The following is a 25,666-nucleotide window of genomic DNA, read 5'->3' on the forward strand; positions in this document are numbered from 1 at the left end:
CTCCAGAACCCCAGGTTCGAGCTCAGGTTAGAAAATTCTTAACATAGGGTTAACAATCTGTGAAGATGCTCAAGCCCTGGGTTCACTAACCCAGGGTGAGCTGACTCGAGTCCCAATAACCCTGGGCTTACATTGCAATGTAGACATACCATTAGAGTCCGTCACGATGCATGGCAGTTAGTATTACACACCTGACCCCACTGTACAGGGGGTTTGTTGAACCAGGTCATGGTTTGGGGTTTTGAAAAAAGGGGAACAAATTCTTCACAAGATGGTTTTGAAAATGAAGAGTAGCAAACACTAAAGACAGTAGCAGAATACACACCACGGAGCTCTCTCTCACTGCCAGGGGCAGCAAAAGGGAACTATCAGATGGTCATGGCCACTCTGCCTTTTATGCCCTCACATGTGAGCATGAGGCAGCACGCGCAGGCCCAGCAGCCACTGCTATTAAAAAGACTCCAATCTCACATGCTTGAGGCACATGCGTACTACAGTGGAATCCAAATTGACACATTCAAAGAACTAAAAATTATTATAAATAATTATGTTTCTAATACACTATATATAGATTGCCAAAATTAGATGGGCTTCATCAATGCAAGTGAAATATTTATATAATTTATATCATAATAAATATTTGCATCTTTCTTGTTTTATTTAAATAGTTCCTGAACTAGTTCTATTATTTACTACATCAGCAGCACAAAACACAACTTTCACTATGAGAAATTCAGCCTGGATACTTCATAAGAACAGTACCACTTTTGGTCTTAATATGTGCAACACTGTACATAAAAGACAATGTAAAGTACAGTAACCGAAAGTGAAATACCACCAATGATTAAAAATGTGTTTCATAAGCAAGCTCAACAATTTCTCCTCTTCTTTTTTTTTTTTAAACAGTTTCCAACATGTTTAGTAGCTTTTAATATTTATGACAAGTGTTTCATATAAACATTTTGGGCCAGATTCTGACAGACTCTTACATATGTGCAGAGAAAGGTGGGGGGGAGAGGAAAAAGTACTCAAAAAAACTCCTCACTCTCTTTGCACCCCACACACAAGCCTTGTCATAAATCACATTTCCTGACTTCGTAGTGCAGCGACTGGTCTCTGTTAGTGTTCTGGTGGGCAACCACCACCCAAAAGGAACACGATCCTGTTCTCCTTCTGCATTAGTCTGCAAGGCAAGACCAGTATGCCAGGACTAGCATGCTACACCCAGTGAAAAGGTAGCAGGCATGGAGGAATTCTACCAGCTGCTACAATTATATCATTATGGACTTTATCATTCCTGTGTGGCAGTTTCATGCTGGAATGGTATGGAGTTGTCACATCCCAGACATCTCCAGGGATCTCCAGGAGAAATTTTGTTTCCAGAAGGCTTATTTCCACTGGGATCGCCCCATCCAGTAGATAGTTTTACACCATCCCAACCCAGAACTGTGCCTAATAGGCATGACAGAACCTTTAATGATGTAATTGTGATGAATGACTTATTTTATTTTGTCTCTGATTTGTTACTGTTTGTATGCACTGTAAGTTATTTATTATTTAAAAGTATCTTCCACTGCAGAATAGCCACAAGCTATTTGTATTATCAGCATTAAAATCCCCCCTTCCCCACCCCCCAGCTTTTTTTTTTTTTTAAATCGTAGAGAGAAAGCGTATTTGTGAAATTCAGGACGCTAAATTTTCATCTTTCATAAATGGAAATACTTTCAGAGGAGACCTTAAAAACAGAGGTCCTGTCTGGCACACATGAACATTAAAGATCTCATGGCACTTGTTGCAAGAACAGAGGTTTGCATCAGTGAACTCAATAAAAATTTTCACATTCATATCCACACAGGCCCTCCCCACAGGATACTGTTCATCAGTGTATCAACTGGTTGCTAACGTCCACTTCAAATATGGTTACGTTTCTGAGGTGCTTTATGGTGTAAGAACACCTTAAGAATCTATCAGGGAGAGATGTTCTATCATCTACAGCATATTATATGAATATAAGATAGATTATATCATGACATATTTCTAATCAAAATGAATATGTTGTTAAGTCTGTGAAGATTATCATTTATTATTACTAAAGGTAAACATCACAAAGACCTATTCTGATTTACCTACCTAAACAAATTATTATTTAACACATTTCATTTATGGTCAGAGTGAGAAAACCCTGTAGACATGCACGGGCAGTAGGGGGTGGACAGAAGCAGCCTGCATTTTCTTTGTGGCCTCTCATCAATCCCCTACCCAGAGAAATTAGAAAACAACCCACATAACTGCAGTCCTTGCCAGGGGGCATAGAGAGGAGTCACAATCATAGTCCATTCCTCTCCACAACAGATGAAGAAGAGGAATGCAAGCATTAAGAAGTGGGGCATCACTCACAGTCCCCCATGCATCTAAAAACTTTGAGACCTATAGTTATTAAAGCTCTCACTAGAGTGGACTTCTGCATTGCCTCCAATACAGCGTTGTGATTTAATGCCACTTCATGATCAATACCTCTCACTAAATAAGGATATTAAGATACAGCTAAAAACGTACAGAGAATTAACTTAATTTTAGGGAAGAAGGGAAATTGTAGCATGATGTCCATACTTACCTCTGAATTTGAGCCACCATCATATGCACTAGTAGCCAATCGGGCCAAGTTGCATAAATGTTGAAACAGGTTCAGACCAGTCATACTAATAGTTTCAGGTTTTAGCTGTGGCATCTAAATAAAATAAACATGCCTTAGTATGAAAAGAAAATTGACAATGATACAGATGACAATGATTTCAGGGCACTTATTCTCTCAAAACACACAATAACTTCACTACCACCACAAAACAGACTTTAAAATTATAAGGTCAGTAAAGTTTTGTTTTAGCAAAAGATGTGAATCTCTTTGTACAGACAAAGCCACCAATGATGACAATCCTCCCCAATGGACCCCCCTTGAATTGGTGCTGGAAACTGTTTAGACTGGACAACATTTTCAGCACTGTAACATTAGCACTTAAACTGTTGTCATCAACAGGATAATTTGCTAACATACCTGACTCTTCAGGGTTTAAAAACAACTAGGGTACCTATGGACAATGGAATTGCATACCAAGATGTAACAGTCTTACTTTATATAATTAGCAGAGTACATAGAAAAAAAGATAATACATGGCCTACTGTAAGTTCCATTACAGTATGACCATTACCACATAAAACTAATTGATATATATTGTAAGTTTTGCTGAAGATGAATGAAACAATTTGCTAAAGTGCAGGACTTGTTGGAGTACATTCTGATTTGCACATAGAAGTGTGGCTAAAGAATTCTATGTATCAAAAGAAGGGAAAAATTCTACTTTTCAGCCTTGTATTTGTAATTTCCAAGTATATCATCAGGGGAATATAATTTTATTTTACTGGATTGAAGTAACATGGTTCAAATTAAACGCTCCATCCTGGACACGAAATCTTTAGTTATCAATTTGATTACCTAAGAAAACATACTTCCTACTTTACAAACTGAAGAGAGAGGGAGTGAGAAGTCTAATGTAAAAATAGATTAAATTGGGGGGTTAAGAAAAGGGAAATGACATTCTCCCCCTTCTCCCACCCCCTACTTAAATAAAGAGGGATACACAATCCATGCTGTATACCAAGGAAGAAAAGGGACAGAAAGTCACTAGCAAAAAAGGTTTTCAATGGCTGATTACTATGCAATTAGTAATCCTGCTCCATGTGATAAACCAGAATAGTCACGGTTTTAGCAAAGGGAGTGGGTGTGTCAGAAAGAAGGGTGGCAGACAACAGGTATCTTCCCTCAAAGTCAGTGGAGCAGTAACAGTCAATTTGCAGCCACTACTAAAGTCCTAAGCTTTCTGCTGCTCCTGTGCCTCCACTCCACAGAAGGCAAGAACAGTAGATCCATATACTGGCAAACCTCCTCTTCCCGCAGCTTGGCTCTGGTCTGTCCCGAAACCCGACTCCATCGATATGCACAGAGAGACACTGCCGACTAGAAATCTAAGACAGGCAGAGGGGATGGGATGGACACCGGGATGGGATGGACACCTGAATAGGATTCCCCTCCACCTCACAATGCAGAAGAATAGTTCCATTGCACCTGGCACCTACCATTGCTGCAGAAAGGGCAGGATTTCCCACAGAAGTAACTTTAAATATATTAAAATCACTTTGATACAGAAAAAAAAATTTAAACTTGAATGAAGTTCAATTAAAAACTGTTTTCATATACCTTTTCTAAGAAAAGATGCTTGTAGGTTTCCATTCCCATAGCATGCTGATCTTTACTTCGTACTTGATTTAAGAACCAGTGTAATGCATCATCATAGCACTCAGAATCTTCTACTAAACAATGCCATAAAATGTCGACTTGTTCTAAACTCAACCCTAGAAATAAAATGTTGTAAATGCTTCTTTATAATGTCATATAAATTTGCATATTCTATCTAAAACAGGACAAGAGGTAGAAAAGGCATAAAACCCTTTGTCAGGATGATAAGTTTTAAAAATATGTCTAGCAGCAGAACCACCTTTTATCTCCCATACGTAGCAATCAACGGACAAGCATCTCTCTCTCTGGCATTTTTGTGCAGCGTGGAACTGAGTAGTTGCCATGGCTTTTTGTCCTTGATGATGTGAATATCCATACAAACACACCCAGGATTTCATTCCTATCGAACCGTAGGAGGTTTCTCACTTTATACATGTGTTTAGACACATTCTGGACTTCATTTTTGACTTGGAAATGGAGCTAGTGGTTAAGAATTATATATCACGATTTGATTGTTACTTCCTTCAAGGGGAGATCAATAAGCCACTTAGCTCTCATCAAAGCACTGGACTTCATTGGTTTGCACTCAGAAACTGGTGTTCCTGGTTAGGCTGCAGATTTCTTCAAGGGAGAACACTGTGGACTATTTTATCAATGGCACTGTAGGACATTATACTAATTTTTTGCCCTTGACTATTGATATTATGGCTCCTAAATACCCCTCTATTTGTGCCATTCTGAGGTCACCTTGATTCAGAGACAACCTATAACAGATGAACTATAAGGGGAAAGAGTCTAGCGTGCCATTGGTGGAAACTGAACTTGGAGTACGACCAACTGAGGCACAGAGAAATTGTGAGGTTCTGTGCCATACTGACAGCTAAGTAACCTTTCTTTTCTTACATCATGGTACCAATGAAGTCTTGATCAGCACAACAATTCTAAAAGTGAACAGTCTATTTATCCACAAGAACTCACTCACAATTAATATTTTCTCTATTTTAGGAATTTTCTATCTATTGTACTGCATCGACAAAATCAAAGAGATTATGGCAGCACAGCCATACCAGCAGGTGGCAATAATAGTAATATCGTCTTGAATTTTGGTTACTTTTGATGATGCAGATTCTGGAGGTACTTGGAAAGCTGCAGCCTACACACTGTTAGCTGGAACCACATGGCTACTAAAAGCATGACTGGACAAAAATGAGTGGTTGACTAAGTATCGCTTGTTACTGACAGTCTCACTAACTACTATCTTATCTCTAACTCTAATCTTTGTGGCAAAGCAACTGCAGAACCACCTAGAGTCCTCATATTTTCTTCACCCCTGTAAACTGGTATTAGGCCTGGGGATGATACAGACCCTCTATGTTGGTAGCAGTAGATTTTACATTTAAAAAAATCAAATTAGTTTAAATTAAAACAAAGTTAACTTTAGGAGAGTGTACTACTAAACCTGCAGAAGCCTGAAGGATTAGTTATGCTATGCAGCAGATCTTATCATCCATCAGAGACTGCCTCATCCAAACAAGATAAACAGAGTACTGGACAGCCAAGTGGGATATCTGGAGTATTTTTAATGCTTAATCTTGACTGTTCATACTAGAAAAGAAATTACTACAGGAATTTCTAGGCTTATTCACTATTTGGAAGCCGTAGCATGTTCTTACTGTTCATTTTCATTTGCTGTTGTGTATGGAGTTGCATTTTCTTTGGTGCTGTTAGAAAGAGAAGGCCAATAATTAGTATCTCCCCCTTCCTCTCTTTCTTGCTGCTGAAACACCTTGTTCACGTCTGACCAGGTGCTTCTAATGTGCTCATCAGCAAGTTCCAACAAAATTATGCAATACAATTAATTAGACCGAATGATTATTCTCCAGCCTTTCCTTATGTTATCACACGGAAGTGGAAGTTTATTTAATTAATTATTGTGATTGTATTAATTTTCTTCAGGGAAGTAGTGCCAACACTTCAATCTCATATTCCAGATTCTCTTTGTATGCATCTGTTTCCAGCTGCCACGTTAACTTCTTGGTTTTGCTATACTGTAATAATGTGCAAGTATTCTGTGAAGTGCTCCTTGATCTCAATCTTCTATTGAAAATCGAACTTTGCTGCTAAATAAATTCCCCCCAGGCCTGCTTTTCCTCTGAATGGATACATGAGCAGCATGTTTGTCCTTCATACTTAATCCAGTCATGTATACTTTAGTTTAAGTGCCATAACTTCATTAGAATCAGTGTTCACTGATTGTTGTTCTAACTCAATAAACTAATGTCATTACAGGAATTAAATTTGTATACTGATCATTTTCATTCTAAAATATTATTTAATTGTCCCCAAATATTACCATTATTTAGCACACAAGACATTATTCCAGAAAACCATGTGTAAGCTACATTATTAACACACAAAAATAAAAAACATTTTTGCACTCATATTGCACTTTCCATCCTGTAATCACTGGGCAGCAGGATATGGAGTGACCTGGCCCCAACCCACTCGGCTCGTGCTGGGGGGCGGTTTCCTCCTGCCCCCCACAGACCTTTGGCGCAGCCCCCCTTTGCCCCCCTGCGGAGACCTGAGGACACACACACCGCCACAGGGGGGCTGCATAGGGCACCACAATGTCTAGGGTCGGCCCTGCCCATTTGTAAGAAAACTGACGCTCAGTGAAGTTAAATGACATGACCAAGCGAAGCTGGGAATAGAATCCAAAAGTTCTGATCTCCAGTTCTGTGCTTTACCTACAAGACTGTCCTCCGCTTAAAGTACAGCGTTTTAGATTAACCTTTGATATTGTGATTTTAAAAAAAATATGGTCATATTAATTCAAAAAATAATCAGATTGTTAAAATATAGATGTGTTTAATTGTAAAATTCAAGGGATATTAATTATCAGGTAATATAAAAAAAACTTACTGAAATGATCTGGTGATCCAAGAGTTGAAAAAACACATGTCAAAAACTGAAGACGCACTTGAACTTCTGCACTGTGGCTGTACCTACATGTGAATATTTTTTTTTAAATAAAACATATTTGTAATTCATTTGCAAATGTTTAATTACTTATATCAATCCTTCTCCATCCCTACACACACAAACTTGAGCAAACATAAGAACATAATTTCTCATTAATTTTTTAAAACTACTTTCAAAACTTCAAACTAAGTTCAAAAAGTAATGTAAACCCCACTCATACAGATTGTAAAACAATACAAAATAATAGGAAAAAGAGAACAGGGGGGCAATAGGTGAGTTTTGTGTGTACTTTATGCACCTTTAGTAGGAGCTGTATCTGCTCAGCACCATGCAGAATGGCGCCTTCACTAAGTTTCTAATACACCTGCAAAATGCTCAGAAATGTCTGAGCTTCCAATCATTGCATAAAGATGAATTACTCTTCTTTCAGCAATCTTTGCAAGTGCTGCCTAGAAATTTAAACTATATTCCCCACCTATTATGAGATGCAGGTTTAATGAACGTAAATTAGAAGAATGGAACAATATATGACCTAATTTTCAACAATGAACTATTTCAGATAAAAAGCTAAATTTTCAGTCAGCTTCAAACCAGCCTTTAAAATTGTAACTAATCGCACAGATCTCTAACTATGGGATTTGCATGTGCAGATGAAGGTTTTTGTGAAGCTGAAAATTAGACCCTAATTGAAAGCTAAACTTTTCAAATGTGGATGCCTAAAGTTAGGCACCTATATCAATATATAGATACATAAATAAAAGTGACCTGATTTTCATAGATGCAGAACTTGTGAGTTGCAAGTGCTCAGCACTGCTATAAATTAGGCAACTGGGTTTAAACTGGGTTTAAAAATAGACGTAGGTACCTAATGTTAGGCACCCAGGTTAGAAAATGGGCACTAAAGTTTTAGCACTTGAAGCTAACTGTACTGTCTTAATGAGATTTTATAGCAGAAGGAAAATTAGTAGAAACACCTTAAAGGTTTTTAAATAAACTAATTTAGATGCCTTTGATCAATTTCTGTAAAGAAATCTTTACCTTATATCAGTAAATGTAAACATTCAAAGCAATAATGATTAATAAGGATCACTCTTAGAAAGAATTAAAAAGATTAACGTGTTTTTAAAATTAAAGGCAGATATGTAACATGCTAATATGAGACACAAAGGATGATTTTATTAAAATCAGTCTATAAATATCTGGCTGAAGACATAATACGGTTGCAGCAAGTCTTCCTACTGCTCATCTTTCTTGCACCTACTTTTCCCCAACAAGAGTTATTAATTATTATAATAAAAAGAGAATTGTCTCAGAAGAAATTACCATAAGGACAAGAACAGAAAAATTAGTTTAAAATTATATAATTATATTCAATACTCACAAAATCAGATGCATACACTATACTTACAATGCATGTTTATGTCGTCCTTCCCTCACTGCTTGAATGTAGTGTATCAAATTATCAAAAAAGAGTTTCATCATATTAAGTTCTTTTTCTGCCCACCTGTGCAATTTAAAGGGAAAAAATATTTTGCTTAAGTGAGAAATATATTGTAGGAAAATTCATATGCAAATTAACAAAGCTAACAATGCACTTTCCATATGCCTGGAGGTGTGCCTCATCACTTATAGAATCTTGAAAAGTCTCCACAATGTTTCTCTGCTCTGTCTTCTCACCCTTAAGGCTCCATAGTGTGGCCATCATTTTCTGGCCTAGGACTAACAGATGGAACTTCCTTCAGAGCCCATCAACACTGCTCTTTAAGGCTCTGATTCAGCAAAGTATTTAAGTGTCTAACTTTAAGAACATCAATAGCAGTTCCAATGACAAACTATATTTTAGCCAAATATTTATAGACCAATTTTAAGATCTTCAATGGGACTACTCACATGCTTAAAAGTTAGTATGTGTTTATGTACTTTGCTGAATAAAGGTCTAAATGGCTACAGGAGTTGCTGATGAGTGACATAATGCACTACCCTTCAAAAAAACCCAGGTGTGCTTCCTCTGCAGCACTCAAAACTTCTGCCAGTTCAGGGACCAAAAACTGAACCTGATTTTCCCCCAAGGCAGAACAGCGCTACAGAGCCTCGACTTTTCATCAGGAACTAAAGACATCAAACTCATTTCATATAGGCCACCAGATGGTAATACTTTGAGTAATAATCAGTCTGAGACTTGGACCAGATTTGAATGTGTTATCTAGATGTGAAAGGCTCTTTATCCTATCAACAGCCCTTTGGCAATCATCACTTTCCTTTTTTTGGGGGGTGTAGGTGAGAGAAGGTACTTTTACTTACATTGTTATCCAATGTGTATCATAACTGCTCCCAAATTGCTGAAAGGTACCAAATAACTTTGGAAGAAGACGAAGTGAAACTACTACAGATCTAAAGGGAGGAAAAAAGAAATAACTGGAATATGATTTTGTAAATTAAAATCACTGACAGTATTTAAAGTTATTGTCAAGGGTGCATGCGCTTCACTGACAAATTCACTTTCAATTGAAAGTATTGGGCAGATTTGGGTGAAGTCCACCTTTGTATGTACCCCTCTCATGAACACAATTTGGAGTGTGAATATTATAAATATTTATATATAATAATACTTTACGTACAATATTGCTCTCAAGTATAAAATAAAATAGTATTCACTTTGTTCATTCTAGAAGTCTGATATTTCAAAAGATTATGCCAAATACACATTCATTAATATATTGGATTATTATGCTGAGAGGATATATATTTTCTTTTGAAATTTCAGCAAAATAGGTCCAGTTTTAAGCACATGAAATGTATGTAAATAGAATTAGATCTGCCCCAAACTGCCAATATAGTAACATTAGATATGTATATGTAGGTTGTGGGTGCACACCTGAGGAGCAGGCAAAAAACAAGGCTAATTGCTGAAAACTTCAACAACCCAAGAAGTGCCCCAATGGCCTAATGTTGCACACTGCTGTTTGGTGTGCTGAATTATATTTCATTTTTAAAAACAATTATAAGAGGTTTATATAATGCGTCTAATACTAAAAAAAAACAGTTCCTAATAAAAATGGTAACAGAACATAACAGGGAAGTGATTGCAGCCATTGTTTCCCTACAGCTTGGTCACCTATTTCACCTGAATTAGTTTTTATTTATGCTGAGCTTCAGACAGTAGAATATAAATCAATAATGTGCTACTTACATGCCTAGGACATACAGCACCACTGCAGATCCCTAGTTGGGGCAAGGAATGGCCCAGAGGATCTCCATTTACATACTGAAGCTAAAATAATTCTCCATTTAAGCATCTTATCTTTGCAGTGGATCTGCTTGAAGAATTTAGCTCTAAGACTGAAATCACCGACCCTTAACTGGTTTGTTAAGGGCCCTAGATAGTCAGATCTATGGCTGTGTTTGTGTCATAACCACATCTGTCATGACAAATACTATGCACCATAAATCATGGTGTTAGTAAATCAGTTAGCCCACTATGAGCAAGATTCCGCTATGAAGTTTTATCAGTTTGGTTCTGGATTAGCATATTGGAGATTAACCTGTTTCTTTAAGTAGTTTAAACTATTAATTATTACAAAGCTATTTGAAATAACTTTTATTACAAAATAAAAGTTATTTTGCACAAAATAATGTGAGCCTGAACTTCATAATGTCTCCCAGGACAAGCAACCAGCCTTAGTCACCCTCATGAAAAATCCAGTTTCAGAAACTCAATTAGACCAGGGTTTTGACCAAATTGGAATGAGACGTGGTCCAAAAAGTGCTAAATGTTTCTTCTGAGTTACAGGCATGCAGGTTCTCTCTCAAAATTATGAAGAGGACTGAAGTCTAAAAAGATTTGTTGGCACTGCGAAGGTCTAAATCTCTTCTATGTTAGCCATAGTTAAAAGCACCAAAGGTTTATTAAGATAACTCTGCAGTCAGCAAACTTGTCCTGCCTCAGTAAACACAGGCTGTGTGCTTCATCTTCTTCTGGTTTGCTTAAGTGGGTCTAGGTCTTCTAAGTGTGCATATATAACTCCCACGAAAGTTAACCAAATTTACTAATATCCCCTGAGGCGAAAATAAGCATATAAGAATGTAACTAAATATATACACACATATCAATTTAACGAAGATGTATAAAAAAGAGGAAGTTATTTACTGTAACTGGAGCTTCTTCGAGATATGTGGTCTCTATCTGGATTCCAAACAGAGGTGCGCATGCGTGCCATGCACCAGAGCCAGACCTGTTCATAGTACTATCGATTCACCCACACGTGTCATGCGTCAGGCACAGAGGTGCGGCCGAGGCTTTAAGAAGCTGCGCGGGTCGACGCTGATCCACTTCCCTCTTACCCAGCAACAGAGGAGCCCGGTACAGAGGGGAAGGAGGGTGGGATTGGAATCCAGATAGGGACCACACTTCTTGAAGAACCTCCAGTTACAGCAAAGTAGTCTTCACTTCAAGTGCTGGTCCCTATGTGGATTCCAAAGGCAGAAGAGTAGTGAGCAGTGGTCAGGAAAGAGGGGGATGTGAGGACTATCAGAAAGACCAAGTCTGTATGACATCGTGACTGACTGCAGCATCCATCGTTGTGGAGGGAGCAATGGCATAATGAGTGGAAAAAGTGTGGATGGAGGACCAAGTGGCAGCTTGACATATGCCTTGCCATGGAATGTCCACGAGGAAGGCGGACATGGTAGTGTCAGCCCATGTGGAGTGGACCATGATTCCTAGTAGGAGCAGAGTGCCCGATAGGTCATTACTGGTCTCCATGCAGCGAGACATCCACTTGGAGAGACGTTGCAAAGAGAGGGCAGAGCTGCGGCGACACTCCACGATGGCGACAGAGACCGAGGGGGTTGGGCGGAAGGCACGGGTGTGATGGATTTAAAAGGTTAGCATCCGACAAACATCAAGGGAGTGGCAGCAGCGTTCCATGGGCAAGGCGTGGGATTTGGAGTAGAAGACTGGGAGGCGTATACTTTGGTTGAGGTGGAAAGAGGAAGCCACAATGAGCAGAAACATGGGGTGTAGACATAAGGAGACTTTGTCCTTACGGAAGATGGTGAATAGGGGTGGGGGTCCATCATAATGGTTGTCAGTTCACTGACATGGCATGCAGAGGTGATTGCCATCAAGATGATGACCTTCATGGAGCGGTGGGTGAGGGAGCAGGTGGTAAGGAGTTTGAAATGGGATTTGGTGAGGGTCAAGAGGACGAAATTGAGCTCCCAAGGTGGGGCGGGCTATTGTACAGGGGAAAAACATTGAGGAAGCCCCAGAGGAAGCAGGAAGTTGTTGGGTGAGTAAAGATGGAGAAGCTATCCATGGGTGGGAGGAAGGCACTGAGTACAGCTAGGTGAACACGGACAGAGGAGTGTGCTAGGCACAATTGGCGGAGATGGAGGAGGTAGTCCAGGAGAGTAGAAATGGAGACAAACTCTGCTGGGCTGTGGTGGTGGCATGCCCAGGCAGTGAAGCAATGCCACTTAGCAATGAAACAGATGTGAGTGGTTTGGAGCCTGCTCTTAGTGAGGATGTTACGGACGGGCACAGAGTAGGCCTGGTCTACACGTGATCCCCAACCAAATACCAGGCTGTAAGGTGAGGAGAACATGGATTGGGGTTTGCAGTTGTCTGCAGACTTGCATCAGGAGATTCAGGATTGCGGGGTGAGCAGAGAGGCGGAGAAGGTTGCTGTACCACTATTGGCGAAGTCAGGAGAGAGCTACAAGGATTACCATTGCCCAGTCCCAGTGTACCTTGTTTAAGACCTGGGGGAGAATGGGAGCAGGCGGGAAGGCGTAGAGAAGATCCGAAGTCCAGGGAATGAGAAGGGCATCACCCCAGAGCCCGGCCCAGCCCCACACCCCTTTAGGAGTAGAACAGTGGAACCCTTGCAATTTATTGGTGTTGCGAGGAGATTCTAGCACAGCGTGCCTGTAGCAGAGAGAAGACTCACCGGCATGGCTCCTCCTGCTGGTCGACTGGGAATTAGCTCTTTTCCAGCCTCTGAGTGCCCTCTGCTGGCCAGTGTCTCACCTGCCTGTTGATGTATATGATTGCTGTCATGTTGTCTGACAGTATTTGAACGCGGGGGGAGCAGAAGCAGGGTAGAAAGGCTTGACAGGCAAGGCGGACTGCTTGGAGCTCTCGTGGGGGAGGGATAGCTCAGTGGTTTGAGCATTGGCCTGCTAAACCCAGGGTTGTGACTTCAATCCTTGAGGGTGCCATTTAGGGATCTGGGGCAAAAATTGGGGATTGGTCCTGCTTTGAGCAGGGGGTTGGACTAGATGACCTCCTGAGGTCCCTTCCAACCCTGATATTCTATGATGTTGATGGGCATCTGCGCTTTTCGTGGTGACCAAAGGCCCAGTGCTGTGCAGTCGCCAAGATGGGCGGCCCAGCCCACCAATGTAGCATCTGTGATAAGGGTGGTGGTGGGTGTGGGGGGTGTAAACGGTAGCCTGCTAGGACTGTGGATGGGTTGCACCACCAGCCAGGGGAAGCTAACAGAAGGGGGGAGGACGAGCAATTCGTTTAGTCAGTCTGACTGCGAATCTTAGACAGTACGGAGCCAATGTTGAAGGAAATGCATATAGAGGCAGGCACATGGTGTAATAGCAGTGCAAGCCGCCATGTGGCCCAGAAGGGAGAGTCACTGACGGATGTGTATGTGCAGACGGAGTCAGAGCATCACAATAAGGGAAATGAGGGTGACGAAGCAGTCCTTGGGAAGAAAGGCATGGGTCGCAACAGAGTCCAGCTGTGCCCCTATAAAAGTAAGCGTGCGGGTAGGGACAAGGATCAACTTTTCCTTGTTGATGCAATATCCAAATTGTGGAGGAGGGTGCATAGAATCAATACGGTGGTAAGGAGGTGGAAGCGAGAAGGTGCTACGAGAAGCCAGTTGTCCAGGTAAGGAAAAAGGGTATGGCCCTGTTGGCACATGTTGGCAGCCACAATCACGAAGACCTTTGTGAAGAGGTGGGGGGGGGGGGGTTGGTGGTAGCAATCCCTAAGGGAAGGATGCACAATTGATAATGGGCACCGCCCATTATGAAGTGAAGGAATTTGCAGTGAGTGGGGTGGAGGTCTGTGAAAGTATGCATCTTTCATACCGAGAGCTGCGAACCAAGCTCCATGGGAAAGGGAGGGGATGATGAGGGGAAAGGTGACCAACCGTAATCGAAAGCTGTGAATAAACTTGTTCAGGGATCAGAGGACGGGATGGGGCAAAGATCATTCCCTTCCTTTGGAATGAGGAAACAGTGGAAATAGAAGCCACGGCTGTGATAGCATCATGGAACAGGTTCTATGGCACCCTTGTAGAGGGGCATTGTGGAGAAAATGGTCTTGTGAAAGGACCGGAGGGTGGCCAGAAGGGAAGGAAAGGAATGGAATTCGATGAGGTAGCACTGATGGATGATGTCCAGCACCCAACAGTCGGAAGTGATTTCCGGGCAAAGAGGGCAAGACGACTTGTGGCGAGACAGGAGGGTCCAGGGAGGGTACGCAGGTCTCGAGGGTTGTTTCGATGGTCAGTGAAAGGTAGAGGTGGAGGAAGAGGAATGTCGGGGTTGTTGAGAGCGAGGGCAAGGTGAGTCAAATGGGGGTATGGTTGGTAAGTGGTCCATGGGCAAGGGCGGAGGGGTGGACGTTGTTGTCAGTGGGTGGAGGCTGGAATATCGATGCCCAGGGAGCGAAGTGTAGCTCACATGTCCTAAAGGGAGTGAAAGGACTCATCCGTTTTGTCACTGAATAATTTATTATCGAAAGGAAGGTCTTAGAGGGTCATCTGGACCTCTTTAGGGAAGCCGCTAGACTGGAGCCAAAAGTTGCAGTGGAGGACTACGCCAGATGCCAAGGAGCAAGATGCAGTGTCTACCCCACCCTGGAGCATGACCTTGGCTACCAGTCTGCCCTCATCTGGAATCCTGCTGGCGGTCTAGTGGAAGAGAATCTTGGATGTCTGCCAGTTTGGAGTAGGACAGAAAGTTGTATTTGGCAAGAATAGCCTGGTAGCTGGTGACGCAGAACTGTAACACTGTTCATGAATAAACCTTGCGACCCATCAAGTCTAGTTTCTTGACAGCACAGTCAGGGGGGTGCATTTGAAATGTTGCTGATGGGCATATTCAGTGGTGGCTTTGACCACCAGGGAGTTAGGTGGTAGGTGGGTAAAAAGAAAGTCGGTGCCCTTAGAGGGAATGAAATACCAGCATTCTGCCCTTTTTGGTGTAGGAGCACAGGATGCTGGCATGTGCCACACAGCCTGCGACAGTTGTAATATGATGGTATGGATGGCTAAGGCCATACGAGAGGATCTGGGTGGTTGAAGGATGTCCAGGAATTGGTCCTTGGAGTCCTAAACACCTTCCACCAGGAGACTGAGAGAGGTAACCATGTGATGGAGCAGGGACAGGTTCTGTCCCTGGTCATCTGGTTGTGAGAGGGAAGGTGGAATAAGGGCGTCATCCAGTGATGACCAAGTGCCTGAAGGGATGGGTGGTTCCGACGGTGCAGCTGGGGCCAATGGTGCCGACGGAGAGGGAGCAACCAGGGGTTCTTCCTGGAGAGTGGCAGTATGGGCAGAAGATGAACAGCACAGGTGATACATACTGCAATGATGGTAGGGGTCCAACGACAGCCAGTTAGGCCAGGAGTAGGGGTCACCATGCAGCAGCAGTATCTGTGGGTGTTGAAACCATGGGTCAGCCACAGGACCACAGTCCAAGGGTCCAGATTGTAGGAACAGGCTGGGGAAAGGTCCATGTCCGGGTCGGAAGACAAGGAGGGAAAGGAGGAGCCATCGGCACCGGCGAGACCCACAGTGCCAGGCGTGGAGCAGGAGGGCGGTCAACAATCAAGTGGGGCTCGTCTGTCACCAGAGAATGATGGAGGACAAGGATTTCATTGGCCGGAGAAGGGAGCCTGGAGACGGGCGGAGGTCTGGAGTGTGGTGGAGTACTCGCAAAGGGCAACATAAGCGCTGTCGACAATGTCGGACGCAATAAACGGCCCCAAGTAGGTGGAACCAGGTGTGTCAAGCCCGAGGGTCCCATTAGACTTGATGGTGCTGGGAATGAAATAGAAGGTCCCAGTGTTGGGATGGAAGGCGGGGCCAATGGCGAGTGATGGCGTTTGGAGCAGAGCTCCTTGTGCACTCTCTTCAGGGCTGAAGTAGAAGTTGAACCTTCTGCTGTGACGCGTGATTTCTCATCTGACTCATCATGGCTCTGGGAGGTAACGCTGCGTTTTGAGGCAGTCCTCATTGGGGAGCCACCTTTGTGCCTGTACTTGTGCACGCAGTGGGGCTTAGGCGGATGTGACGGTGCCGTCGGTGCCACATGAGGGACCTGATGAGGTGCTCACCGCCAGTGATGGGCACCGCTCCAGTGGTTGCATCAGAGCCGGGTCCGGTTGCGCATGTGGACCCACTGCCCCCTCCATTAAAAAATTACAGAGACAAAGTTCATGAGCTGCTCGGGTCAAACAGCAATGAACGGCAGATGGAGCAGCGGGAAACTACTTGGGCTTCACCCAGGCAGTATAGGCAATGGATGTGTTCATCGCTCACTGTAAAGGCGTGAGGGCACGAGGCACAATTTTTGAAGCCGGTTGGATGGAACATAGAACCGGAGCTGGAAGGGAGGAGTCCCCAGGAGGGGAAGTCTAAAGAGAGAACCTAACTAGCTACAATGAATAACGGACAACTAACTAGATAAGAAAACTATATACAATGAAAGTTTAGAACGCAGTACTTTTAGGTGGCTAAGAGCATAGAGGAATTGGGGTTCAGACTCTGGCCATGTGGCGGTAGGAGGAAACTGGAGCAGCCTCTTAAAGCCTCGGACATACCACGTGCCCGACGCATGATGCATGCGTGGGTCAACAGGCACTGCTATGAACACTTCCAGCTCCGGTGCATGGCACACATGCTCACCTGCATTTGGAATCCACACAGGGACCAGCACTCGAAAAACAGTTACCTACCACTTCCATAATTGTTGTTCTTTGAGATATATTGTACATGTCCATTCCACTTTAGGCATCCGTGTGTCGGTGCACCAGAGCCAGAGAATTTTTTCCCATAGCAGTACCCTTCAGGGCAGCACATGTGCCTTCCACAACCTCACAGAATCAAGGGATCAGAGAAATGTAGGGTTTGAAGGGACCTTCAGAAGTCATCAATTCCAGCCTCCTGTGCTGTGGCAGGACCGAGTAAACCTAGACCACGCCGATAGGTGTTTGTCCAACTTGTTTTTTAAAACTTCCAATGATGGGGATTCCACAACCTCCTTTGGAAGCATATTCTAAAGCTTAACTGTTCTTAGAAAGCTTTTCCTAATATCTAACCTAAATCTCCCTTCCTGTAGTTTAAGCCCATTACTACTTGTCCTTCCTTCAGTGGACATGGAGAACAACTGATCTCTCTCCTCTTTATAACAGTGCTTGAAATATTTCAAGGTTTATTAGGTCCCCGCCTCAGTCTTGTCTCAAGACTAAACATGCCCAGTTCTTTATAAACTTTCCGGGGAAGCCAGGTTTTCTGAATCTTATCATTTTTGTTGCTCTCCTCTGGACTATCTCCTATTCATCCACCTTTTTTCCTAATGTGTAGCACCAAGAGTTGGATGTAAAACTCCACCTGAGGCATCACCAGTGCCAAGTACAGTGGAATAATTACCACCCACGTCATACATTAGACACCCCTGTTAATACACCCCAGAATAATATTAGCCTTTTTTGCAGCTGCATCACATTGTTGACTCAAATGCAATTTATGATCCACTATAACCCTCAGATCCTTTTCAGGAGCACTGTCACCTATCCAGTTATTCCCGATTTTGTAGTTGTGCATTTGATTTTTCCTTCCTTGCACTTGTCTTTACTGAATTTCATCTTGTTTAATACAGACCAATTCTCCAATTTGTCACGGGCATTTTGATTTCTAATACTGTCCTCCAAAGTGTTTGTGACCCCTCCCAATTTGGGGTCATCTGCAAATTTTATAAGCATACCTCCAACTCCAGTATCCAAGTCATTAATGAAAATATTGAATAACAAGACCCAGGACAGACCCCTGCCAGATTCCACTAGATATGCCCTCCCACTCTGACAGAAAACCATTGATAACAACTCTTGAGTATGGTCTTTCAACCAGTTGTGCACTCACCTTATAGCAATTTCATCTAGATCACATTTTCCTAGTTTCCCTGTGTCAAAAGCCTTACTAAAAATCAAGAAATATCAGATCTACTGCTTCCCGCCCGCCCCCATCCACTAGGCAAGAAAAAGGAAATTAGGCTGGTTTGGCATGTGCTGTTCTTGACAAATCCATGCTAGCTATTCCTTACAACCCTAGTATCCTCCAGGTGCTTACAAGTTGTTTAATCATTTGTTTCAGTATCTTTCTAGGTATTGAAGTTAGGCTGACTGGCCTATAATTCCCTGGATCGTCTTTGTTCTCCTTTTAAAACACAGGTACTATGTTTGCCCTTCTCCAGTTTTCTGGGACCTCACATGATCTCCAGGAGTTCCTAAAGAAAATTGTTAATGATTCCAAGATTGCTTTAGCTCAGCAGTTCTCAACCTGTGGATCAGGACCCCAAAGTGAGTCATGGCCCCATTTTAATGGGTTCGCCAGGGCTGGCTTAGACTTGCTGGGACCCAGGGCCGAAGCCCAAGCCTCACCATCCAAGCCCAAAACCTGAGGGTTTCAGCCCTGCATGTTGGGACTCAAGTTACAGGTCCTGGGCTTCAGCTTTGCTTACCCCCCGACCTCCCGCCCCGACAGTGGGGCTTGGGTGGGCTCAGGCTTCCACTCCCCATCCTGGGGTCGTGTAGTAATTTTTATTGTCAGAAGGGGGTCGCAATGCAATGAAGTTTGAGAACCCCTGCTTTAGCTAGTTCCTTAAGTACCCTAGGATGAATTTCATCAGGCCCTGCTGACCTGAACGCACATATCTAAACTAACTTATCTAAACATTCTTTAACCTGTTATTTCCTTATTCTGGTTTGTGTTCCTTCCCCCTTGTTGTTAGTATTGCATTGAGTATATGGTCATCACTAACCTTTTAATAAAGACTGAAGCAAAACATAAACTGAACACCTGTGTTAGTGAGAGGGAAGCAGGAAGTGAGTCATCCTACATGAGCAATGAATCTGGTACTGACAAACACAGGAGGTCCCATGCTGCTGTGTATGCTGCAGGTGTGGTTGGTACCAACAAAGCTGTATACGAAGTTGGTGCTGCAGACGAAGTCGGCTATCTTGACAGTATCTGAGTTGATGACTCAAAAGAACCCAAGTGTGGTACTGGGGACAATCTTGCAAAGGCTGCCCTAACCTCGGTACTTGACTTCTCATGGTGGGCCAATGGGGACTAAGCCCTTGAAGAAAAAGCAGGATTGCCTGCTCCTTGCAGGGCCCCAGAGGGGGAAAGCAATATCTTCTATCAGACACCCTTCAATATTGGGTGCCACTAAGTCTGGCAGTGTGCTGAGAAAGGGTGTGGAATCTGAGTCTCCACATACCAAAAGGCTTAATACTGAATGGGGGCACAAAGCTGCCTCCATAAGAATGTCTCTGACCCAACTTTTGTATCTTTCTCTGTCTTGGTCCAGAGAGTGAATCCCTTGCAAACAGGGCATTTACACGTAATGTGACCATCACACTGGCACTTTACAGAGCTGGAGTGGGGATTGCTGAACAGTATTTGAAGCCTAGAGACTTCAGCATGTCCCAGTTCAAAGCAATATCAGAAAGGTTCATATCACTCTTCAGATTGATTTTTTTCCCTTTACTTTGATGTTTTACCCATATCAGCTTTAACAGGCCTTTGAGTAAGATTAAGAACCTAATATATATTCAGCATGACCATTATAAGGCATATGCTTAAAGAAAGAAATGGCTATTTTGATACATGAACATAGAAACTGATAAATGTAATAATCTGTGATAGCATAAATAATTTCAGTTACCTGTTATTTGCTAAATTTTCCAGGCAGCCTTCAATGAATCTCATTCGGATCTGCCTATCAGTAAACCAGCACACTAAGGAACAGAGCAGCTTCTCTGCTTCATTTATTAACCCCTCAGAGAGATGAATCTACAGAAAGTAAGAGAAAAGATATTGACAAGCATGTATTTATTTTCTTTTGGCAGATATTCTTTTCTGATATTTAACTTACTGCATCTTCATCCTGGACCAGATCCCACAAAAGAGTATTTCCCTTCTTACAAACATTATCCAAGTTAATATCCGTCACTGCGTTGTTGTTGTACTGGTGTTTATGAACGGCTGGCCCTAAGCAAAACACAGGTGCTATTATTGAATATGCACAAAAAAAAATAATTTGAATATTGTGCTTCAATGTATGGCTATTATTAGTTTCAAAAAATCTGTTTAAAAACTCTGTTTATTATTTTGTCAGATTTTCAAATCCAAAAAAAGCATAATTGAAAACTTTCTGCACACATGGAAACACTCAAAAAGAAAACCAAGGCAACATAACCATGCAAGAATGATTAACCAAAGGCTCATAGTTTGCATCTGCTAATGGAAGACATGCTTGCATACACTTCTTTAAAAAAAAAAAAAAAAAAAAAAAGTCAATCTGTAGACCTGAGGACTGGAGTCTTCATAAACAACCATCTTGGGGAGGACACAAGGAATGTCAAAATTTTCCTCCCTTACATTGTACTGTGATTTTTAAGTGGCCTCTTCCATCCAACAGAGCAACAATAAAAACAGGCATTTAGTTTTCCACTTAAAAATTAATATTTCAATAACAGATTTTTTTAAAAACCACTCTTTTGCATCTAGAATCCATAAGGCACAAACACTTATAGGGGCAGTTTTGCTTCTGAAATTGTGTGGGCACAACTGATACCATTCAGATGTATAAGAAAATAAAATGCAGGCAAAACCAAGTAGATGTTTAAAATACATCTGTCTGCAAACAATTGTATGTATTATGTTGCAATTATTTGCACATGCAAAATTAAAAATACCAAAAAGAAATTAGGTAAAGGTCCTTTTCAAATTCATAATTTGGGTCTTCATAAGGAAAAACAACTGGATAAGATCTCAAGCAGAATGCTAAAAAAGTGATCTACAGTACACTAATTTCTATTTTATCTTGCATAAAAATCATTTGACAAAAGAAATGAAAGAAAACATATACAGAAATATATTTATATAGCATACATGTAAAAAGAAATCCTTTGAAATAATATAGCATCTTCCGAATTGTTAATAGTTTTACACACTTCCTCCATGGGGGGAGGGGAGATTTGTCTGGTGGTTTTGTTTGTTCATTTGCTTTGCTTCTAAAAATTATCTATTTGTTGAAATTACTGGAGAGTTTATTTTTAAAAAGACAAAATTAAAGTTAGAAGTACAGAAAAAGAGTTGGGTTTTTTTCTTACTATTACTAACTCTTACCTTGACTAAGGTGTTCGTGGTAGATAGAAGCAAGGTTAGGAAGGTGCTGTTGAAGATGAGATGTTAGCTCAGCATGTGAATTAATCTGTACAAGTTCTTCTTCACAACCAGACTCTTCACCATCAAAATCAGCCATATTTTTTTCAGATTTTGCACTGACCTGGGAACTACTACAACTGACATCATCTGCACTTAGCATATCATCAACCATGTGTCTATAAAATACAGACAAGCATTAAAATGAATAATTTCAGAAACATGTTTTGTACAATAAAGCTAATTTTATAAATTCCAATTACCATATAATTTCAGAAATAATTTGTCACAACAGATGAAATAATAAATATTTTTACTAGGGTTATCAAGCAATTAAAAAATTAATCGTGATTAATTTTGTGATTAAAAAATTTATCACGATTAATTGCACTGTTAAACAACAATAGAATACCATTTATTTTAAATATTTTTGGATATTTACTACATTTTCAAATATATTAATTTCAATTACAACACAGAATACAAAGAGTACAGTGCTCACTTTACTTTTTATGACAAATATTTGCACTGTAAAAAAAAAAATTATTTTTCAATTCACCTCACACAAGTACTGTAGTGCAATCTCTTTTTCATGAAAGTTGAACTTACAAAGGTAGAGTTATGTACAAAAAACCGGCATTGAAAAATAAAACAAGGTAAAACTTTAGAGCCTACAAGTTCACTCAGTCCTACTTCTTGGTCAGCCAATCACTCAGACAAACAAGGTTGGTTACAGTTTGCAGGAGATAATGCTGCCTGCTTCTTGTTTAAAATGTCACCTGAAAGTGAGAACAGGCATCCTCATGGCACTGCTGTAGCTGATGTTGCAAGATATTTACATGCCAGATGCGCTAATGATTCATATGTCCCTTCATGCTTCAACCACCATTCCAGAGGACATGCTTCCATGCTGATGATGGATTCTGCTTGATAACGATCCAAAGCAGTGCGGACTGACGCATGTTCATTTTCATCATCTGAGTAAGATGCCACCAGCAGAAGACTGATTTTCTTTTTTGGTGGTTTGGGTTCTGTAGTTTCTAAAAGCATGTTCCACACCTCGTCCCTCTCAGATTTTGGATGGCACTTCAGATTCTTAAACCTCGGGTGGAGTGCTGTAGCTATTTTTAGAAATCTCACATCGGTATCTTCTTTGAGTTTTGTCAATTCTGCGGTGAAAGTATTCTTAAAACCAACATGTACTGGGTCATCATCCGAGACTGCTATAACATGAAATATATGGCAGAAAGGGGGTAAAACAGAGCAGGAGACATACAATTCTCTCCACAAGGAGTACACTCACAAATTTAATTGATGCATTATTTTTTTAACAAGCATCATCAGCATGGAAGCATGTCCTCTGGAATGGTGGCCAAAGCATGAAGGGGCATACAAATGTTTAGCATACTTGGCATGTAAATACCTTGCAATGCCAGCTACAACAGTGCCATGCGAACGCCTGTTCTCACTTTCAGGTGACATTGTAAATAAGAAGCAGTCACCAGTATCTCCCATCAATGTAAACAAACTTGTTTGTCTTAGCGATTGGCAGAATAAGAAGTAGGACTGAGTGGACTTGTAGACGCTAAAGTTTTACACTGTTTTATTTTTGAGTGCACTTATGTAACCAAAAAAAAAATCGGCATTTGTAAGTTACATGATAAAGAGACTGCACTTCAGTACTTGTATGAAGTGAATTGAAAAATACTATTTCTTTTGTTTATCATTTTTACAGTACATATATTTATAATAAAAAAGAAGTGAGCACTCTGAGCACTGTGCACTTTGTATTTAATGTTGTAATTGAAATCAATATTGAATATGTAGAAAAACAACCAAAAATATTTAATAAATCTCAATTGGTATTCTATTGTTATAAGTGCAATTAATCACGATTAATTTTTTTGAGTTAATCACGATTAATTTTTTTGAGTTAATCACGTGAGTTACCTGCGATTGACAGCCCTAACTTGTACGTAATGAAGCAATTCAACACAGCACACGAGTCTGTTAAACTTATCTACATGAAGAGATACTTATATACAGATAAACACAGATATGAACCACCTGGCAACATAGTTTATCACTATGGAAATTAGAAAGACAACTAAAAAGCAAATCTTCGGCTTCATTAATGAAAGACGAAGTCACCATGTTGTTATTACTAGCTGAACAATGTAAATTTACCAACAAAAGAATCTTAGTGTTTTCTTCTAGCACATCTTTTCATCCAGTATAAAAACTTTGCAAGCAACTTTAATTAGACAATAAAATAGATTGTTGTGCAACTATTTGTAGGATATTAAAAAAGTAATCATCTGAATGATCCAGGAACATGGAACATCTTCTGAACATGTTTGAAGTGTACATTTAGCAATCACTTTTATTGCTATTGTAAAGGAAATTAAAAGAAGCATAACCAACCTACCCTTCATGATGGTGATGGTGGTGGTGGTGGTGGTGGTGGTGGTGATGATGATGATGCTGTGGCCCAATAAACTGCCGACAGTTAAATAATTCATTTCCAATGGTTTCCCCAAGGAAGTCCCCTGTATGTGTTATACAAGAATCCTGAGACCCTTGTGATATGTGAGCCGGATTCATTTCCCCCGTCATATCATGTTCTGCATCTTCAGTGTGTGAACAGGCATCTAGCATTCTAATTCGACTATCCACTGGAGGCACAGACTCAGTGTTAAAAACATGGTCCTTTCCTGACCCATTGCTTGCACCACTCCTATCTGCTGCCCCTTGTGAATCTCCTAAACAAATGCCTGCTTGTGATTCTATCTTCCTGCTGAGTAACTCCGTGCTCCTACTGTTTTTCTGAGGATTATGACCACTATCTTCCTCTTCTTCCTCATCTTCTTCTTTGAGAGCTTCAATATCTGCAATATCTTCTGATTGCACCTCACTCCCTGGACTTCCTGCAGACTGGCTTGCATGACTGGAATTGGCCTCATTACTGGATCCATCACTGTGGCCACTGCTGCTACCAGGACCACTGCTGCCATCTTCACCACTGTTTGCTGTCTCATCAGAACTTCCTTGCATAGACTCCTATAATGTTACAAAAATTGATTATGTCAAAAATAAATTTTAAAACATATTTATACATATATAAAATCAACATTAACAAAATATTTGTTAGACAAATTCCAAAATTCTTTAATTGTAAGGATATACATCAAATCTACTGTTTTTCATCGATTCTTTAGGAGTTCTTTCGCTGTGCAAGTGCTACAACGTTTGTTCTGAAAAAGATTTAGGTACACAAAACATTAAAAAAATCAAATTACCCTATTCATAATAGATCACATACTCTACACACATATATAGTGTGGTACCAAAGTTCATTCCCAAGTTCATGCAGTCATTTGCTAAGTTATAGATGATACAAATACACTAAAGTAGAGTTTCACTTAAAAATATTTTATGATGCAGTATTCTTTCACTTTACTGTGTCTGTTTACTTAGGGCTAGACTGGGCCTTGGCCTTAGGTATCCAGGCAGAGTAGTAACTTGAAGCAAGGTTTCCTGACCTCCCGCCACAGACATAAGTAAGTAAAGAATATATGCATGCATACCGTGAATTGTGTTTGTCTCTTAAAACTATCCTAAAGTCTCAGAAAAATTATTCTCATAACTGATTAATAGCAAATCAATAATTAAATACAGAACATCTGTAGTTGTACCTCTGTATCTGAAAGTCGTTGTTGCACAAGTTTGTTTCTGTTGATTAGCTGCTCCTCCATTTCAATGTCACTGCCTCCACTCTGATGGGTGTCACTGTTGTCACTACTTTGAGGACTAGCTGCAGGTGACCCTATTTTAAAAGCATGCTCCCAGTTACAATGTTACTTTCACTAACCTATACGTTAACAGTATTACACATATCTACCTAGTCTCCTTG

At 41.0% G+C, this 25,666-nt stretch overlaps 1 protein-coding gene across 1 annotated transcript in view; it reads right to left on the reverse strand.

The window, feature by feature from the left end:
- Positions 1-25,666, reverse strand: part of USP34 (ubiquitin specific peptidase 34) — a 265,626-nt gene that overhangs the window by 159,947 nt on the left and 80,013 nt on the right. The window contains exons 14-23 of the mRNA XM_084622930.1: positions 25,449-25,579; positions 24,182-24,813; positions 21,718-21,932; positions 20,462-20,577; positions 20,252-20,379; positions 9,578-9,667; positions 8,685-8,780; positions 7,217-7,299; positions 4,253-4,407; positions 2,615-2,728 (exon numbers count right to left, since the gene is read on the reverse strand). Of these exons, the coding sequence (XP_084479056.1) occupies positions 2,615-2,728; positions 4,253-4,407; positions 7,217-7,299; positions 8,685-8,780; positions 9,578-9,667; positions 20,252-20,379; positions 20,462-20,577; positions 21,718-21,932; positions 24,182-24,813; positions 25,449-25,579 (1,760 nt within the window). The remainder of the gene's footprint in view (positions 1-2,614; positions 2,729-4,252; positions 4,408-7,216; positions 7,300-8,684; positions 8,781-9,577; positions 9,668-20,251; positions 20,380-20,461; positions 20,578-21,717; positions 21,933-24,181; positions 24,814-25,448; positions 25,580-25,666) is intronic.

Source organism: Lepidochelys olivacea (genome assembly GCF_965140295.1).
Source record: "Lepidochelys olivacea isolate rLepOli2 genome assembly, chromosome: 3".
NCBI classification, from domain to species: domain Eukaryota; kingdom Metazoa; phylum Chordata; order Testudines; family Cheloniidae; genus Lepidochelys; species Lepidochelys olivacea.